General features: G+C 41.4%; 1 protein-coding gene across 7 annotated transcripts in view; it reads right to left on the bottom strand.

Moving 5' to 3' along the window:
• The window catches only part of FOXP1 (forkhead box P1), a 407,883-nt gene that overhangs the window by 136,996 nt on the left and 249,392 nt on the right, over positions 1-21,495 (bottom strand). For all 7 annotated transcript variants that reach the window (XM_034657215.1, XM_034657217.1, XM_034657218.1 and 4 more), the window contains one exon: positions 9,413-9,514. In XM_034657215.1, coding sequence (XP_034513106.1) covers positions 9,413-9,514 — 102 coding nt within the window. The remainder of the gene's footprint in view (positions 1-9,412; positions 9,515-21,495) is intronic.

Consider the following 21,495-nt stretch of genomic DNA (forward strand, 5'->3'; position numbering starts at 1 on the left):
GGAACTAGGGAGAGTAACTGGGAAGGATTGAGTCATCCGAAGTTTTTGAACGACCCATTTAAAATCCACATTTTACCATATGACACCGATAAATGCTGGGCTCTGTCTGTTTGAATGTTTACCAAGTTTCCTCAATGGGATGTAACATAAAAGGACAAGGGCTGGCAGTCTTTGCCCAGTTGTGCGCTGGCTGCTTTAAATTCTTCTACTTAAGTAGTTAAAAATCTGTTCTTTTGAGGAAGGAGGAAAAGTTATGAATAGAAGGGAGCAGGCCTAGACCCTTTAGAAATGACTAGTACTCAGTCTCCATAAGTCACTAGGCAGTAAGTTCAAAGTCAAGCACTCGCAACAGCAGGGCGGCTGAAGTCCACCCCAAGTTCAAAATGGGATATGTTCTCTTTAAAATTTTGAGAGCGACTAAATATGACAACCATCTGATGTATGAAAATTATTCACAACCAAAAACAGACAGTCTGGAAATAGCCGGGATGACTTCATTTAGACAGAATTACCCGAATCTGTTTCTAATATACACAGTACACATAATAAATTTTTACAATATGACAAGGAAAACAAACTTAATAAAAGTTCCCGATCTTTTGTTACACAAGCATGCTATATCCATGCTATGTTTATAATAGTTTGCTCATGATATCACAGCTCGGTAACAAAGGCCCAAGCAATACAAAAACAGTTACTAGGCATGACATCAACTCACAACTACCGTAATTACATCGGTACACAAATTTCCCAAACTGTACATTTTCCAAACTGCTTCTCAATTTCAACGGCTGCCTTTAGACAATTACTTGCAGAGTTGTCTGCAGACTTTGAGTAATACCCGCCTTTTTTCTCTTTCCCAAGCGTCATTTCCCTTTAGAAAGTGCATATTTCAATTACAAGCACTATTTTTCAAATATGCCCATAAACATATGTCCAAATTAGGAGACAGTGTGGTCTAGTGGTTAGTGACAAGCCATAGGCATCAGCAACTCTGATTCTGCTCCTTTCGCTGTCCCTGCTTGCTAGGCCCAGGCAGTAGCTCACGGAGAATCGGTAGAACGGGACGGGTAAGAGCACAGATCCTCGAGCCAGACTATCTGGGCTCCAAGCCCAGCTCGGCCTCTCATCGGCTGTTTGGCCCCAGGCACGTTAACCTCTCTGTGCTCTCCTTTCCTCATCTGTAAAATGGGAATAGTAACGGAACCCATCCCCAGATGGTTTCTGCATAGCTGTTGGCTGCTGGAATGTACCGCTTACGTGCTTGTTATTTAGTATTATTACTACTGCATTTCTGGGACTCCGTCTCCTGCTTGAAAACGCGGCTCAAATTATCCTGACCCATGGTGAATTGGGTAATTTTTCTAATGTGAGGATGAGTATTTCATCTTGGTCATGTTACCTGGAGAGAGTGAGGTGCAATGAATAAAGTTTGAATGAATTCATTAAATCCATAGGTTCTGGAATACCCAATAGCTACAGAAGTGAGAATATTATTTTGTAGAAATTGGTTTTCATCTTATTTCTCTAATGGTTTGCTTTCACGTTCCCGCAGCTAATGTTGATAAATACCTCCAAACCAATTGAAATAATAAGCATAGGGGAAAAAGATATTGCCTTGTGATTTCAGAAGCCTAGTTCTCCAAGGACCAAACTTTTCGAGCCCATCCCAAATGCACGACCTCTGTCTCACTGCGTTGCACGGTCAGTTGGCTCTCCCGACCGGGCAGGGCGCCAGGGGAGCGCGACTACCCCCATTGTCACTGCTGGTCCATGGTGCTTACACCAAATGCTGTTATTCTAGGCTTCAGGAAATTTTCTAACCACTGGACAGGGTCCAATGCTGTGTGCTAATGAGTTTCAGATTGGAAGACTTCACTGTGCATGTGTCAGAAAAGCGCCACGGTTTATGGTGGGGTGGGGGCAGGGAAGAAAAGACACACAGAAAAGGGAAGAAAAAACAGTAGTTAAAAAATGCTGGCTACTCAAATTGACAGGGAACGTGACCTCTGCACTTCATCAGAAATTCCTGCAGACTTACAAAATAAAGGAGTTTGCTTTTATCACACACTGTGAGACTCACATGGAAAAATGGAAAACACTACATCACTTGACCTCAGTGTGCCCCCTTTCAACCACAGACAAATATTGTGTACAAAAATTCTAAATCAACTTAAGATGTTCAAAAAAAAAAAGCTTTAATTTTCTGCATTAGACTTGATGATTACTATTTTGGTTCTTGAGATTTTGCTCTGAAGGCTCACAAAGGAAAAGGACTCATAATCCCAGGGAGAGCATTTTATCACTTGGGGAAGAATAATGTGGTGGCATCTGTCAGGTAGGCACAGCGTGGTCTCTACTTCCCTATACTGAAAAAATAACGAGCAAGTCCCACTTACCCAGGTTTGAAAGTCACCCAAGACTGAATCATGATTATTTGCTTACATTAACAGAACATTAAAACCAATTTTAAACAACTTCAGAAACTCTAGCCATCTTTCCTTGGTGATTCACTTCTCTGGGAAGCTTTCTCTCCCTTCAAGGAAACCAAGAAGCTTGATAACAAGTCTTCTCATTATGCTATCATAGTCTATCAAAGAAGAATCCCTTCTTGGGAAGAGCCTAACTCACAGGACTTCTTTTGAGTAACGATATAACCTTTTAAAAAACAAACAAACAAACAAAAAAAACCAACCAACTTTTTTTTTCTTTTTTTGGCCACACTGAGTCCTGGCGACTTTAAAAATCCAACCCTTTCACATCCTCGAACTGTCACCAGCATTTTTTCAGACGATGTCAATAAAATTGATTGCTTGCAGTTCTGAATTCTGCTCTGCACATGGAAACAATATAATTTGTTTTAAAGTATTTTCGATGGGGGCGGAAGGAGAAACAGAACCCCAGCAAGCCTATCCCCAACATCGGGGTGGGGTAGGGAACACACCAGAAGCACAGTAAATGGTCTGACTATTACGGTCTGCTGGAAACTTTGACAAAAATTCCCAATGTATAAACCCTAAACCTTACTGTTGTGCTGACTGATATGTCTTCCTGTCAGATATGAATGATGTTTCTGGAACATTAATACGTTCATTAAATGCTAACTCCCTGTACTTAAAATATTCTGTACTTTGGCTCCGAGGCTTCTTGACAGCTTTGTTGTAATCATATATGTGAGGCCCCCAGACTACACAGTTGTCGAGATGCCTCATACCTACAACCGATCTGTTGCCTTTACAAGTCTAATCTAGGTATTAAGGAGCTGATTGTGGAACCATGTCAATTCGACATCTTCAACTCAGTTGTATATCATAGAAGCCACGATGGGTGGTGACAGACTCCCATGATGCCCAGGAACCATGCCTACCTCTAACTCCCTAATCTGTAACACTACAAAATACGGCTCGGGGTTTTTTTTCCTTCCTTTTTTCCGAAGCACAAGTGGACGACCAGCAAGGGTCCGACAGTGTTATTCCTAATTACCTTTTTTTTCACTCTTGATCCTGTGGTTCTCATAATTAGTTACCTGGGGCTGCAATCCAATTTGAAGTGATGACAAGAAAGTGATCCATGAAAAAGTAATAAGTTAAATCCAATTTCAGCCTTCCTCTAATTAAATGCACATGGAACTAATGACTCCAACCCTAGCATTTCAGTGATAATGGTAATTAGCGAGGTGGGAGTCGCTCTCTTTTTCAACACTGGAGGTGTAAACCACAAGGTAAATGGTAGGAGTACTCCTAATTACATGTGTCATTTTGTCAGCAATTTACACATTTTTGACCAGTCAAGTATGTTTTTTTCCCTGTCCCTCCCCACCTCCTAGCCCCAACAATGATTATAACATACCATTCCATGTTCCAACACATGGAAGCTCATAAGAGCACTTCAGACTTGAGAATGACAAATAACTTTTCTTTGCTGTTGCTCTCCGCTGAGACACACACACACAGACACAGCGACAATTAGGATAATGACACAGATCTTAGTCTTCTTCATTGAAATCCTATTATTTACAGTGGAATGGGATTTTGGCAGTTTGGTTTTATTTTTGCTTATGCTATGGAAAATAGAAGAATTTGCTTATTTGTGGCAAACAGGGTGCTCCGTGGATGCTGAGGAAATGTACGAGGAAGGGGAAGCGACGGTGAACTTCCTGATGGTATACTGGTTGTCTGTGGTCCTAAAATACCAGGCTTCCCATCCTGGTGCTGGACCTGCCCGTGTGCTCTGCAGCAAGTCAGGGGACCTCTGTAAGTTACTTTTCCTCATCCACAGCGCAGTTTAAGGACACTTCCTATATCACAGGGCAGCTATGGGGATGGTCCACACTCAGCACTAACTAAACATTAATTATCTTTGCCTACGTGACATATGCAAATGGTGACAAAGACATGCTTACATTTAAAAAATATTAGCATCACACTTGAATTGTAATGCTTTGATGCATGTAGGTAAGGTGAGCATATAATTAAATGTCCAAACTGGGATGCTTTAAAAGAATGAGAAATGTCAATAACTACACTCCGGCACCAGCCATAGACCAGGGATAGCCTAGAAGGACTGGGACACAGGTTCATTCTATATACTGCTGAAGCTAAAATAGCAAAAGTGAGCTAATTCATTACAACTCAAATCAGAAATCTGGAGGCAAGGACAAAACATACTATTTTAGAAAAAAAAATCTGAAAGCAAGAGTATTTGACCTGGGTCACAGGACGGATTTCTTGAGGTTCAGGAAACCCTTATAACTAGATACAAAATTCTGTGTGCAGCTGTGTTTTTTTCCTGAAGGGGCGAGGTCACTGTTTCTATCATACTTTTAATGGTGTGTGTAATCTGTAAGACTTAATAACCATTTTTTTTAAATGGCATCATTTCTATTTTATTGTTTCTTATCAAGATTTATTTTTTAGGGTTTGGGGACTCTCCAAAGTCATGTGGTAACAATGACATCTTAAAAAGGTACCAAAATTTCAACACTTCGTATCAATTTAAGGTCAGGGAATGCCAATTCTAGACGATGCTAACTCCAGACATTTAAGGAAAAAAAAAAAAAACCTGCCTCCTTCTCCTAAATTATCCGCTTTACTAATTCCGTGCACAGGGATATTTTTTAAGGGTCAGTATTTCAAAACCATTCCATTTCACTATCTACAACATAAAATTGTAGTTTCTTTTAAAGGTTTTCCTCTTACCAATTTATTCCTTAGTGAATAACGTGGAAATGATATGAGGTACTAAGATTATATGTGGCATTAGTGTAAAGCAAAAATGTGGCCTAAAGCACGCTTTATATAACTGCAAATAAAAATGTTAAACAAAAAACACCTGCTGGATCTTGGACTCTAACCTCCTCGGCTTCAAGCAGGAGTCCTTATCATAATCCCGAGCTTCCAACTGGACGACAGGGTTGCCCTTCCAGATTTCACTACCCTTCCTTCCAGTGAAGTGGCCTCCTGGATGAGGGGCTCCCACATGATGTAACCTTGGAAGGGGGAGGGGAAGGGAGGAGGGGAAAATCTCCGATGACTGGTTTCAAGTTCAAATTCTTTATAGACGGCCCGAAACTGTGGTCAGCTTTCCGCTGTAAGCAACACACAAGGTTTACTTTCTTTCCTAACTTTCATGCTGCCAGAATACACATGTACTTTTACTTTCTTAGGAGAAAATGTGTCATTTGATTTCTTTCCAGTTTATGTACTCGTGCCAACAACTAAAATGCTTAAAGAACCAAAATGAATTACTACCCAGAAAGGGTGGTCAAAGTTCCAAAATTCGATCAATAAAATTGCTCATCTACTCACAAATTAATCTTCAGCCAGTAAAGTTACACATTTTCGAGGTTATGAGCACACCTGCACGGTTAAGCATTTCTTTCACTTGTTTAAGCAATCTTCAGAAGCATATAAATATTTATAAAAGCAAGCCTACTATTTTTACCCACATATAATTTTCTTTTTCTGCAGCAAAACCTTGTTAATTCTTTTACAACTCATAAGCCTCCTGAAGGCAGGGTCTGTACCCTTGGCAGTTTTGCGTGGGTAAGCATCAGCACGATGCCCTGCGCATCGAGGCTGATCCAGAAATGCTCACCCAGTCGCATTTAATAAATTCAGATCCTCCTGATTCTGAATTTACAATGGGGCCAATTTTCAGTTTTCGTTTGTATCATTCATAAAAAATTTGCAAGGCAACTCAAGAGACTAAATAAGGGGGATTTAGGTTACTAAATAGAATGTTTTTTAAGAACTTCAAAAGCAGTATCTATACCCAGTTAATGCCTGCATTACATGAACCACACGTCGCCCAAGAACGTGGCCAGCTCAGATTGAGTTCTGCATGTGTATCTGGAGAGAGTGTTTCTCTCTCTTATTTACCCTCATCTTCCTGAAATTAGTCCAAATTGCTGATGTTTGACTACATTTTGTGATCTCTATCGAGTAACCACTTAGAGCCTTCTCTAACTTTCCATTCTCTTTTGTTTGTTATCATCAGCCTGTGAAACCGGAGAACGCTGCCAAACATAAAGCAGGGAAGTGTGAGATATGCCTAAAATATAAGTCACAGTATATTTGAGGATTTGGGTTTCTTTCTTTCTTCCCTTCTTTTTTTTTTTTTTTTTTCCCTCAAGCAATCAGCAGATCAAATTCTTCTTCCCTGTCAAGCCTTCCTCTATGCGGAAGATCTGAAATTTGCTAAAATAGGTCTCTTGGTGTGGTTATGAAGGGTACAAAGAACAGAAATGAACACTGTTAAGGTCTGTTATAGGAGTTCCCTTTCATTTCAGAGCCACACTGGCTGAGAGGCCCCAGCGAGGACATGGAATGGCAAGATCTCCTTAAATGTGAAGGTTATTCCTTCCGTGAACCACCAAACCTATATACATATTTTTTATAAGCAGGTAGTATATCATGGGACCTAGGCTGGTAATTTCTCCTCTCTCTTGGTGGAAGGCCAGCCAACCTAATAAAGCCTGGTGAATTTGCATGACCCTAGCAGGCAGATGACAAGACGCAGTCTATGATGGCACGCGCATGCGCACACGCACACGCCACCAGTCAACCAACTCTTTATTTTTTTTTTCCCCAATCGACTCTTAAAGCTGGTCTAAATTCTATGCTTGTCAACTCTCCCACGGAGGGGTAGGAAGGGACTCAAAACATCTTATTTAGCAAAACCAGCATTCAAGATGGCCCCCTCGCCCCGCACTTTTTATACAGACTGAAGTGCTCAGCAGAATGTGTTAGGTTGGTTTTGACACTGTCTTTGCCAAGAAAAATGAAGCTCTCTGTATCATATTCTTCTGGTGGCTAAAAACCTTATAACGGGCAAGAAAAAGAGCCCTCAAAAGGAAATCCCCTGAAACTTTACTTCATATATTTAGCCCTCAAGCAACTTCGTTCATCTTGGAAAAGAAGTTACCTAAAAATGCCATATGTCTTTAAAAAGCAAGTATGAGGGAATATAAGTCTAGTATAAAAAAAATTACATATGATATTCAATACTGAAGAGCAGTGCATCAGACAGATTGTGTATGTGTGTACTTTTTAAAATTATCCCTAACCAAAGCTCTACTACGTGTAAGATTCCCACCTCCCCCCAATAATATATTGTCATTTTTCCAATGCACTTGAGGCCTGATAAATTCAAGAGGACTCACAGTATTTTTAAGGCTGTTAGAGCTCCAAGAGGGAGGCAAAAGGAATGGACAGTCATTTGAATCACTGAGTGACAGGCTGGGCTAGTTTCCTGTATACATTAATAAATTAGAATTTTAATTGTGTCTCTGTCTGCAGGAGATGCCCCAGCACTTTAATATGTACCAACAATTGGCTATGTTCAGGAATCTGCAATGTGGCCTCCGCAGCTGACCTCTGAAACACAATTCCCAGTCTGACTACGGAAACTGTTCAGTTTGATCCTTTCAACTTATTTGAATCCTGACAAATAAGCTCACAGCTGAAAGGTCAACCCAGTCATATTTCATCCTCCAGAGCTGTTCTTAAGACATCTGCCCAACAAAGCACTTCTTATAGCACCTGACATGGGACCTCAATGGCACCATACCTCATTAAAAATGTCCCCAGCATTCACGCTCATGAAAAGGCCTATGGATCGGTGATGATGATTTACCAAATAACTAACCAGTTTTGAAAGTGTGAGTCCACAACGCACGTGTCATCCAGCTGTTCCCATAAAGCGTTACTTTAGTGCCAAACTTGTCCTAGACAGTGACGGCTTCCCGAGTTGATGTACAAGAACTAGGACTTGTTCCCCAAATGTCAGTTAGATCTTTGCAGGATAATTTGGCAACTGATGTTGGTTCACTCTGATCTAAGTCAACACAAGCTGGAATTTGGGTTGACCTCATGGTCAAAGTCACTGGCGCCAAGTTATGCCCAACAGCTGCCAATTACAAGTTCTGTCCCCAACTCATCTTCTCTTTCTGTTTGGAGGCTGCCCACTCTGAGCTACGCGAGCGGCAGAATCACGTAGTCCCTGCAAGTGCCCCGGCTCAGATGTGAGCAAAAACAGCCCCCGTCAAGTCTCTTTAAAATTTCTACTACAATTTCGACTCTAAGTCAAAAATCCGAATTACATTTTTATGAACTCACTTTTCCTACTCCGTCAGCCCCTGCCCTTAAGAGGCCTGAAATCAGAAGTTGCTAAAACAGTCTTCTTTGATATCTTTACACAAAAATTACCTGCCATTTTTCATTAATGATCCAGGAATATTCTGAACACATCCACTAAAGAACAAAGTATGTATGACATTGATGACTGGGTATAGGAAAAGTACCGTATCTTCCTCCGTCCTCCTAAGAGTTATTGACACTATTGACGCTTTGGGACGGATGATTCTGTGCTGGGGGGGACCTTCCTGTGCCGTGTAGGATCAGTTAAGTAGCTTCCCTGACTCCTACCTATTAGCTGTCAGGAGCACCATGCCCCGCCCCCGGGATAACCAAAAATTGTCTAGATACTGGCCTTTGTTCCTTGGGGGGGCGGTAAAATCACCCCCAGTTAAAAACCACTGTACTAAAGTTACTGTGTGGGGGGGTATCATGTTTCCAGCCCCATCATGAGAGAACGGGGTGACCTATCTTGAGTACTAGGACCTTTGTCTCCTTGGTGCTACATGGTGCCTATTAAGCAACCCACACCTGCAACTACTCATCCTCCTATTATATCAACTCATTAGGAGATCTTCCTCCCAACGACCACACTCCTGGTTGAATAGACCTTTTTTCCCCCCAAAATGTCATCCTCTGCTGGTTCAACTAAAAAATGCACCTTCTGCAGAAGATTTTCATATACGATTTGCAACTCCCAACACAATCCACTTCCGAATGGCTTACCAGCTCTCCCAAAATGTATAATGTCAATTTTTTCAAAAAAGAATGATCACCTGAAGGGCTGGCTGCTTGTCATTCCTCTTGGGAGATTTTAATCCACTAACTTGCTGCTGTTGTTGCTGTTGGAGGAGAAGCTGTCTGGCCACTTGAAGTGCCTGGAAGGAAAAATGGAAGAAACATGTTTGTGTGAGTACCCATCTTTGGGGCTTCCTTCACATCAAAGATTCCAGGAAGTACACGTTAGGATGGGATCCTGGCTTTTGCATTTCCAGGCAAATGAAACAGCAAACAAAACTTCCCACCAGTCTAAGTCGGAAACTTTCCACATTTGGTTTACATTTTCTTAGATGGAGTCAACGGCGTAGCCGGTTCCTTAGGCATCGCAATCTATCCAAACAGATGCTCTAGTCCTACCATCGATGTTGATGTAACTTGGAGCATGAATGACTGCGACCCTGAGGAAGGAAAGACCTGGACCACAGACACAAATTTAGGAGACAACAAAGGTGCTCTTTCTGGAGGCACCTTCATCCTCCGATTTTTCTTGGGGGAACTTGAGAGCTGAAGTCAAAAGTCAGATTTTGACCTCTTCTGAGCCCAAATAAAGAGGAGACGTTAAATGGTGAAACATGCTATGGATAAAGGTATGTGGGAAGGAAGATCAAAACAGGTAAGATATACCCAGGGTGACCTGGAGAGATTAGGTAAGAAAAAAAAAATGTAGCAAATGTGACCTCTAGGTCAACTCAAAAGGTACATTATGTACCTGAAAAAAACTGATCACGCCTAATACAAAACAACTCTTTTAAGCTCATAACATAGGTGGTCTTTATTTAAAGGCAGAAACGAGCAGTCATTTGAACTGGGGATAAAGCAAAGGTAAATAGGAGAGTCCTCCCGAGTGCAGAATACAGGCTGACCAAACTTTTTTAAAAGTTCAAATAAAAAAAGAAGAAAAAAGTGTCATCAAGAAACCCTCATGAGAACATTTACTGTCAAAGAATTTAACAGAAATCATAGCCACACCTTTCCAAAGAGGGCAGCAGGATCAGCAACAGAAGACTGAAGTTTGCAGACAACGTGCTAAAAAATTACATGAGAAGTTAGGCTATTTGAGTTAATTTGGCTGAGAACCAAGAATGGTCATGTGCTAGAGATGTCAAGAATGTTCATCAAATGATGTGCTTAGAGTTTAGAGACAGAATGAGATTTCTTGGGGATTACATCAAAAATAATTTCTATATAGTAACTAATTATTTGTGCCCAAAGGAAGATGCACAGGGAGATGTGGTCGCCAGAGCAAAAGGATCTAATACTAGAAATCTTTGAAAGTGTGCATGATGGACTTATGATGGTAGAGTGTTCCTCAAAGAGAAACAAAGACTTCATCTGTATAAGAAAATAATGTCTATAAGTTCCCAAAAATGTTACAGTGACACCATGGAATGAGGGAGAGGTAGGATGTCCTGGAGGGCCCTGGGCACTGAATTCAGGGCGTAAGGGAAAAGAGAGTGGTCAAGAAGATGACTGTTCATGAACAGACACCTAAAAGTGTTGAATCAGCAAGAGTAGGACTTCTAAAAGGACCATTTCACTCAACTGAGCTCCTAACGGTACTACTGTAACAAGCAGTATTTTTTAGACATTTTGTAAGGTTGAGTGGTGCCTTTGTGTCTAAAAGGCGCAAAGGGAGGCAATGAAACAGACGCACAAATAGGTGACCAAGAAAAGATCTTGGGAAAGACGGAACCTTCCTGTCCCACCTCCCTATGACACCCATCCCCTTGTCCCAGGGAGGCCTTCTGCCTACTGAACTCACCACCACCAACCCTTCAGATGCAATGTACAGGCTATTTCGTCTGTGAAGGGAGAGACATGTTCGAGAAAGCCTGCCTGGAAGAGCCTCCAGAAGAGAGGCTGTCTGAGAGGGGCATCTGGAAGCCAAGACGCCTGGGAGAGCTGCCCGAGACTCCAGCCTGCTGTCTTTGAGGAGGATTCACCATCACTGGACTCCGGGTTTCCTTGTCTCCTTGGAGACGCTCAGTACATGCGTAGGTGTAAAAGTGGGCAGAGTGAGGATTTCATTTATATCATATAAGAAAAATAGTCCCCTTTGCAAGGTGCCTGCAGGAGCAAAAGCCTCTCCTCCTACTATATATGTTCTCTTAACTATTTCACAGGAGGGTTTTACAGCTTTTTAATGTAGGAAAGGGAACCGCCACGTGTTCTAAGTGCTTGCTTCAGAGTTCCCAGAGTAATGAACGGATCAGTGAAGAAGGGCCTGGCTGCTGGCTGGAAAAGCAGGTGGAGGAACTGTAGATGGCAAGGAAGAGAGAGTGCAGAGAAAGACATGGTGGGGAAGAGGAGAAAGGTTAGAGACATTTGTCGCTAAAACAGAGCAAGCAAAGCAAAGCAAAATGACGCAAACATCACAGTCGCAAATCTTTGTTAAAATTATTTACCCTGTTTCACCAAGTATTTGGAGAACAGCTATTCAGTTTTTAAATAACCAAGTCTCAGAGAATCTGTACAGTGAAATCCTCATTTTGGCAAGAGGGATGGTATTTAGTGTCTTTTTAAACACACACACACACACCACACAACTATTCTTATGCTCTCATAAGTGCACTTGAACCAAAGAAAGTATAGGACTCAAACCTAAGTTTTCAGGGAATGTTTACTGAGCTGGCGGTATACATTCCAAAATTCGCTAGTGAAATCCTTGTGATTATTTTACTGGTTTTAAGAAAAGAAGCCATGTGGGTGTACAACATCATTTTTTAGACCCAACTGGAGCACATGAACTTAAATAATCATGTAATGAACTCCAGCTACCTTACAGCATTTCATACCGAGCCCCGCTAAAGAAGATAATCAAAGACAGCAGCCCAGGGCAGAAAAGGCTTGGGAACTTGTAGGAACACAAGTGATATTTCAGTCAAACTACCAAAGAGAGAAGAATACAAGATGGAGATAGGTGCAAACTGGCTTCCAACTTTTATTCTCAAAATGAATGCAAACACGCAAGATAACTTCAAATGTCTGGGATGGAGAGGCAACACTAGTATAAATTATTCACCTTGATCTGAAATCGCTCCACAATAATTCCCTGGCCTTATTCTGATTATAGGAACAAAGTTGGAGCAAAGTATTACCCTGTCCTCCTCCCACCCCCAGATCAACTAAGGTCTCAACAAGCATATTAAAAGATAATTTATTAGAACTTATAAAGTGCTGTGAAATCAACCACCAAAGGGCATTTGCTTTTCCAATTTCCAGTGCACATAAATCAGTGGATCTAGATTTTAAACTGTCATAAAAAAGAAGAGAAATAAATCCTTGTGTACAAGACTACACATTTGAGCATTATCATTATAATATGAGCTGTATTACATAATTTATAATATGAATCTCTGGTATTACTGCTTGTAGAAAGTCAAAAATGTTTATTGTTGCGTTCATGGTTGGTCAGAAAATCTGGAATGACTGATGGGATGCCCTTTGGAAACCACACCAGAGACCACTAGTTATCCACACATGCTTATTTGATAGTCAGCCTCAGAGATATGTTCCAAGACAACTGAAGAGTGAGGATGGACTTTTCTTATTTTTATAACCATATCTCAATCACATATGGAGAAAAGTTACAACATCCTGTTTGAAGATAAATGAAATCCTTCGGATACAGAATACACAGATGCATGGCTATGTGTTTGTGTGTGTATAAAGAAGAAGAAAAGAGGATTGGTGAGGGGTGGGGAGAGAAAGAGAAAGGATATAAATAAATGAAAGAATTTATCTTTTAAGAACCAAGGATCAACTCTGACTCAAGTTCCAGGCCAAATGCTAATATAAATAACTTAAAAGGTCCCATCCCATCTCTGGAGACCTTTTACTTTTGATGGCGGTGCCTGGGCTGGGTGGAGTCAACACTTCCTTTATAACAGATGTGACAATTGCTTGGCATTGGACAACTTGGTGCTGTATTGAGTGCTGGGCTCTGGTTATAAGAAAGATGTAGTTGGAAGATGTTATAGAAAGGGGGTTACTGATAAAACCAGGCACTTAAAGCCCAGATGCAGGCACTCACAGCTATTTTCCTTTAACAGATAAAATAAATGGCTCTGTGAGCTAACAGAGGAAAGGATTGGAAGGTGTGCACGTACTGTCTTCATCTGTGGACTGGCCAGCCGCGCTCTCTGCCTTCGCTACCACCTATGCCCCAATCGGCACAAGGGGTCAAAACTGCCTTAGGATCAACGCCCCATGGGCCACAACCACCTCAGAATACTCAGAGTCAGGGAGTGGGTGCTTGGTTGCTAGTTTGGCAGGCCATGCTTTTATGCTAACTGGGGCCTGGGTATTTCTTTTCTTTTCTTTTTTTTTTTTAAAGATTTTATTTATTTATTCAACAGAGATAGAGACAGCCAGTGAGAGAGGGAACACAAGCAGGGGGAGTGGGAGAGGAAGAAGCAGGCTCATAGCAGAAGAGCCTGATGTGGGGCTCGATCCCATAACGCCGGGATCACGCCCTGAGCCGAAGGCAGACGCTTAACCGCTGTGCCACCCAGGCGCCCCGGGCCTGGGTATTTCTGACACACCTTCAATGCTACTGGTTCAAAATTATGTCATTCTCTTGAGGGCCTTCACCTTCTTAGCAAGTGCCATCTGTCATTTACAAATTATGCTTCACATAAGCATCTTTACAACTTTTGAGGTATTTATAGCTGGAGTTCAGAGCAGGTGTTTATACTTTAGGGGCCAGGTATCCCCCTGTTTGGCGTGTTTATTAAGGTAGCCAATTTCAAAAACATGTTTACCATATTTTAAGAAACGGCAGTAAGTTTATATAAAATGGGATTTGAATAAGCATACACATATACATAAAGTAAACTGGAAGAAGGAGAAAACCTTCATACCAGTTTTTACACATCTCTTGGTGACGAGGCCTGAGATAAGCACTGATGCTTGGTCCCTCAAAAATATGACTAACTGCAATGTTTTAGGTCTTGGGTCAGCAACCTACAGCCCATGGACCAAATCTCTGATCAGCTGTTTGTGTTCTGCCCATGAGATGAGAACAGTTTTTATTTATTTAAATAGTTGGGGAAATAATAAAAGGAAGAATATTTTGTGACATGTGAAAATTACATGGAATTCAATTTTCAGTATCCACAAATAAAGTTTTATTGGAACACAGTCATGTTTGTTTCATTACATACTGTCTATGGCTGCTTTTGTATCACAAAGCAGGGTTAAGTACTTTCAACACAGACCGTATGGTCCGCAGAGCCTAAAATATTTCCTATCTGGCCCTGTACAGGAAAAGTGTGCCAAGCCGTGCCTTGGGTTGCTATCTGTATTCTGAGATTCCCCGAAGATTCCACTGGACACAATTTTATAAAAACAAAGCTTGCAATCAGTTGCCCAAAATAAGCTTAGGAGTTAGCTGACATGCATGGACCTTACTAATTTGCTGTTCTTAAAGCTAAAAGTCCTATTTGATTTTCCAGAAAGAACTGGGACGTGAACACAAAATATATCCATGTGCTCTTCTTTCTGAATAAAACGAGTTGCAAACTTTGAATATGTGTTTCTTCTCACAGATCATTTACACCAGTTCAGAGTGAATCTCCTCAATTGGGTGTGAGGTCCCGAACACCATCAGAATGAAGACAGCATGTGCTATTGGCCAGCGGAGAGAAGTCGGTAATTTCCTGTCTGCCCTGACAAGTTGTCCCACTTCCAGCTTCAAAGGCTGCTCTGAGTCAACCACCCTTCCTCTAATTTCTTTTCCTAGACTCTCCCCACCCCTCAAGATCAAACCTGTTTCTCAGATAATTTCCCAGGCTAATCAACAGTCACTGTACGTATGGGGGTGGGGGGAAGAGATAGCAATAAAAGCAGCATGGGAAGCTTAGGAGGGAAGAAGTCATGTTCTCGTCTGTATTTCTCAACCTCTTGATGCGCCTCGAGTACCTCTAGAGAGCTTCTCTCCCCCCATAAAATAATCTGCTATCTTGGTGCAACCCAGCAACTAACTACCATCTTAATAAGAGTGCTCATCACTTAACACAACCTAAGGACCCCTCTGTAGCCAGACCTGGGGCTGAGTATACAGAGAAACTCCATCACCTCCTTCCTTTAGACACAGTAAACACTCCAAGGCAGGAAGGAAAGCACGTTCGTGGGTCACTTAAAAAAAGAACGAACAGTGGCTGATAGGACTAGATGTGTAGACGCATTCATACAGAATCAAGAGCACTCCAAAGCAGTGAGTTCTCCAACAGGAACGCCAAAGGGAGGAAAAAGGTGATTTACAAACGGAGCACTCGGTTATCACAGGAAAATGGAAAAGGAAGCTAATCTCATAGAGGGATTTGCCCCAGGAAAGATTCTGATTCTAGTGATTGTGTAAATATTACACACCAAAAGAAAGAAAGCACTACAACAGACCATCCAGTCATGTTACCAGCGTCCTAAGTAAAAAACAAAAAGAAAACCCACTTCCCCCATTAAAATTTTAATATATGGGGGTAATAACCATCAAAAAATCATCAGAGAGCCTTGAACAATCTCTTTGCACCAGTCACTGTTTGGTCTACTTAATGAGAATGCAAATAAGGGTGTACACTCCGAACATTCATCGGTAGTTGATTCACTTGACTTGACCCCCATCCCCACCCAGCCCTGCTCAGAGCAGGTGGGGCAAGCACCTTAGATCAGCTGGGATACTGGACTTGAATCAGTGACCTAAAAGGGAGAGGTTCCATTTTGCTCCACCCATCCTCAGAGTTCTAGCAGCTGGAGAAAGTATTGTATACTCCAAGAGCATTCCATAATAGCTGATATTTAGATAGAGATGGATTTCTCAGAATGTTCCACAGTCTTTGCAAATGAGTTTATGAGACAATATCTAGACAGACATGATGAAAAACTGGAGTAGAGACAACCCCATGTCTACAGAACTGGAACATTATGTGTTTGAGTTGAAATCCAAAAGGACAGGAAATGAAAAAGTCAAAGATACCTCTGACATGGTCCCACCTGCACAAGGAGTATGGTCGCGGGCAGTGTTATCCATGGGTGTAGGGGTGGGAAGAGATGGGGCCAGGACACAGCATCCCTCCACCACCTGGACCACTGCAATTTCTTTATCATCCCATACCAACCAGAACCTCCACCTTCCAGATCTACTCAAGCCAGGTTTCCCAAATCCTTACTGACATGACTTTCTGTTCTTCACACAGGACGGTTATCACTGCTATGACACTTAACACTTAAGTTTTGCACTTCAGCTTTACTTTAAAATGTAACAAATAAGGTAAAGACCTGACAGGGGTATGTTGGGAGTTAGGAGTTTTTTAATGTTGGCAATCAATTAGTGTGTTTTCCTAGAAGAAAAGATGACAGACAGTATTTTCTTTCCTTCTTTCTTCCTTCCTTTTTTACCTTTCTTTTTCATTCTTCCTTTTTTTGTTTTTTAAAGAAGAACTGGGATGAAAGAGAACAGAACTGGGTCACTGTGTTCTTGTGCCATGCCATGATCTGCCAGCATTCGTGCCTCAGGGCTCAAACACGATCCCATGCCCCAAGTACAAGAGACACTGACACAGAAATATCAGAAACCCTAAACAGGAGGAGGCATTCTGCTACAAGTCTCACCCCCAAAGGAAACCTAGGGGCAGAAAGGGGTCAGAAAACCCTATATTTACTTGCAGTTATGAGTAATTTCTATTATTTAAGTATCCGCATAGAGGATACTTGCTGCCAAAGAAGGTAAAGGTTAGGAATTTTCATGAGACAAAAAGAAAAAGGATATCTATGATCCTCTTGCAAAATCAGCTGAAATAAGTTTAATGGCTATAAACAGTCAGGAAGTCTGTTTGAAGTCTCTTATAAGAGGAGACAAAAACCCCACCATCATACTCCTACTCCATATACCTATTAACACAGGGCCCTATAACCGCCTTGTGGAGGCACTGGTTGGCTGCTCCTTGCTGGAGCCGGTGCCAGACGCTGAATCACCACCACCGAGTCTCCAGCACCTGAGTTGTCTTTGGAGGGATTCCATCCAAGCACTGCCCAAGCCTGAGCCTGTCTAGCTTGAACGAGTCGGCAAGACCACAGCCTGGGGCACCATGACCGTGGGCAACACTAGCATGGCAATGAAGTAAAACAGAAGTCAGGTTTATTAGCAAATGTTAAGTTAGGTGCTGCATCGGACTCATTTCTCCTTGTTAAGGAAGGACCAGATTGTGCCCAGAAAGAAAGCAATACATTGGCCCATTTCTTCTCCAAATTCCCAAAGTAAAAAATATGGGGGTCAAATGCAAGGATAAATGAATCAAAGGGATCTATTAACTTGCTGTATGAACCTGTTGTTTTCTGCAATTGTCTTTTATGAGGATGCAGCCCAGCAACTCTCATTATGAATAGTCCAGATTCATATCTTTTCAAACCTTGGGATGAGACCTGCTAATTTTGAAGCTTACAGAAGAATCTGCCTAGAATCATGTTCAAAATAAAGAAGAGGTTTCTATGATTTTACTACTAACACTGAACCTAGTTTCTGCTCAAATACAGTGCTGTATTCCTTTGCTCCTTGTAATGTAAGTCACACATACTTGGGATGTCCTATGAATGCCTTGCTTTGCAAAATACCTTCCTTCTCTTACCTGAACATCAGGGAAAGAAACAAAAGTGAAAGCCAATTGAGAGGCCACATTCCAGCTGAGATGAAAGACAAAAAAAAAAAAAAAAAAAAAAAAAAAAAAAAAAGAAAGAAAGAAAAAGAAAAAGAAAGAAAAAAAGAAAGAAAAGAAAAGAAAAAAGAAAAGAAATAGAAGTGGAAAGAGAGGAAAGACCCAAACCAGACCAATAATCTAAAATTTGGAGCTACTCACTCTTGGCCAAAGTTAACCAGGACAAAAATTATAATCATCATCATCTCCAATAATTTACATTTCTCAGAGCAGTTACTGCAAACAGCGAAGATTACACTAGTATAACAATTTGAGAAATAAGGACCATCTAGAAACAGAGGAGCAAGTGTAGTAACACCCTGCATTTAGGGTACTAAAATAAAAACAATGTATTGAGTTGCTTACCATGGGCCAGGCACTCCACCAGTTAGTTCCTTTAGACTTATTATCTTACTTCTTGTTCCCAACATCTCGAAGGGAAGCAAGGCAAAGTTTTATGATTACCAATTTAAAGTGGAAAAATCATGAGATGGAGAGGTTCAGTGACTTGCCCAAGGTCACAAGTCTAGTAAATGGCTAGGACAGAAAAACAAAAACAAACACTGTCTCATGCAAACTTGACACTCACATTCTACCAAGGTCCCTGGTTAGACCAAATATGGCTGCAGGTTAATTCTGGCAAAGGGATACGCAGTCCTACAGAGCCAAACATGCATGAATGAATGCAGGTCCTTTTGTTTTCAGGATGAAGGGAAAGGCGTCTGTCTTCCCAGTATCACACCTTTTAATGTAACTTCCCCACACAAAAGACTTGCTTTCTTCAACCAGATCCTTCCATTCCCAGGATTCTTGGTGCTATGGCCACATCTGCAAATTTGCCCTCCCATCCTCTGCCCGCATTTACAAGGCATCTACGTGTCTTCTCCATTTAAAATCTACTTTTTCCAGACAAATACTGCATGATCTCACTTATATATATGCAATCTAAGAAGGTCGAACTCCTAGAAGGAGAGTAGAAAGGTGGCTGCCAGACTTTGGGGGGGGGGGTAGGAAATGGAGAGATGTTAGTCAAAGGGTACAAAGGTTTAGTCAGTTATGCAGGATGAATATGTACTAGAATTCTTACGCACAGCATGGTGCCTATACTTAATAATACCGTATTGTGTGCTTGAAATTTGCTAAGAGGATTTTTTTTTAATATGTATTTGTTTATTTGAGACAGAGAGAGAGGGAGGGAGAGAGCAGGGGGAGGAGCAGAGGGAGAGGGAACAAGCAGACTCTGTGCTTAGTGTGGAACCCGACGTGAGGCCCCATCTCCCAACCCTGAGATCAGGACCTGAGCCAAAAATCAAGAGTCAGATACTCAACTAACTGAGCCACCCAGGCACCCCACTAAGAGAATAGTTCTTAAGTTAAAACTCATTCCACATACAAAAGGGTAACAGTGTAGAGGTGACAGATAAGTTAGTCTGAGTGTGGTGATCTTTTCACAATGTATACATATGTATAAAAACATCAAGTTGTATTCATATACAATTTATTTATGTTGAAGATATCTCCATAGAGTTGTTAAAAAATAAAAAAAAATAAATTGAAAATATTAATAAATTCTACTTTTCCTAAAAACTCTGCTTGTAATCTAATTCTTTCTAGCAGCAGTGTTCCCGGATATCCTCTGACTCAAAGGGCCGATGCTAGTCACGAATCCCTGTAGTGGCCTGAGCTTCTATGGCTGTGACGGCCACCCCCAAGAAGGCGGACCGGAAGGAATGAGTGCACGCAGCTACACCTGTTCTCCCTCACACTGGGCTTCACCTCTTTACCTATCTGAGTTCATCCAGCTTCTCTCGTGATACCAATGCTGTTGCCGTTATCCCTTGATGCTCATTCCTTCCCCAAGCCCTAGTAGGGACAAGTGCCCTGTTCTTTGGTTCAGCTGGGCCAAGGGTGGAATTTTTCAAAAGAAGCATTTCATGGTGCCAACAAAGGAGAGGCTGAACTGAGAGAGCACAGATTTCTTCTCATAAATCAACACAAGTCCAGCACACCTCAGAGTTAGACACCTGGGTCTTTGCTCTGCCTTCATCTAAGTTAGATCCACCTCTCCCACCTACCCGGCATGATTGCCGGCCCATGTTTTTTTAACCCATTGTGGATTCCCACACTCTGCTATAACCACTCGCTTTTTTGTTGGGAGGGGGGCATTAAATCACTATAATCTCTCTTTTTTAAGATTTTGTTTTTATTTATTTATTTGAGAGAGAGAGAGAGAGAGAGAGAGAGAGAGAGAGAGAGGTGGAGGGAGAGCAGGAGGGAGAGGGAGAGAAAATCTGAAGCCAACTCCGTGCTGAGCATGGAGCCTGATGAAGGGCTTGATCCCACGACTGCAAGATCATGACCTGAGCAGAAAACCAAGGCGTTCAAATGACTGAGCCATCCAGGAGCCCCCACTATAACCTTTTATTAAAAAACATTTTCTCTGGAGGCTTTTTTCCTCTTAGTTTTATTGAGATATGCCTAACATACAATACTATAATTTTTGATGTACAGCAGGGTGATAGATTAGACATATTTACTGGTATGTTGTGATATCTATATGATATAAAGATAGATAGATATCTCGAAATGACTACCAGAGTAAGTTTACTTAACATCTATCACCTCACATTGTTACAATATTTTTCCTTCTAACGAGAACTTTTAAGATCTACTCTCTTAGCAACTTTGAAATACATGATACAATATGGTTAACTTTAGTCACCATTCTGCACATTACATTCCCAAGAACTTAATTTATCTTACAACTTTAAGTTTGTAGCTTTGGACAACCTTCACTCCCCTGCCCACCTCCCACCTCCCCCCTGCCCCGGCCTCTGGCAATCACCAATCTGTTCTGTTTCTATGGGTTTACTTATATTAGATTCCACATATGAGTGAGATCATGCAGTATTAGCCTCTCTCTGTTTGACTTATTTTACTCAGCACAGTGCCCCTAAGGTCCAAATATGTTGTTGCAAATGGCAGGATTTCCTTCTTTTTTATGGGTGAATAATAGTCCGTACATGACATTTTCTTTATCTGTTCATCCACCAATGGCCATTTAGGTTATTTCCTTGTCTTGGCTATTGTAAATAATGTTGCTATGAATGTGGCAGTGCAGGTATCTCTCTGAGGTAGTGATTTCATTTCCTCCTGATATATATCCAGAAGTGGAATTGCTGGATCATATAAGAATGCTATTTTTAATTTTTTATGGAACCTCCATACAGTTTTCCACAGTGGCTGCACCAATTTACATTCCTACCAACAGTGCGTAAGGGTTCCTTTTATCCACATCCTCGCCAACCCTTGCTATTTCTAGTCTTTTTGACAATAGCCATCCTAACAGGTTCGAGGCACTATCTTCCTGTAGTTTTGATTTGCATTTCCAA

This window comes from Ailuropoda melanoleuca, chromosome 4 (genome assembly GCF_002007445.2).
Source record: "Ailuropoda melanoleuca isolate Jingjing chromosome 4, ASM200744v2, whole genome shotgun sequence".
In the NCBI taxonomy this organism is placed as follows: domain Eukaryota; kingdom Metazoa; phylum Chordata; class Mammalia; order Carnivora; family Ursidae; genus Ailuropoda; species Ailuropoda melanoleuca.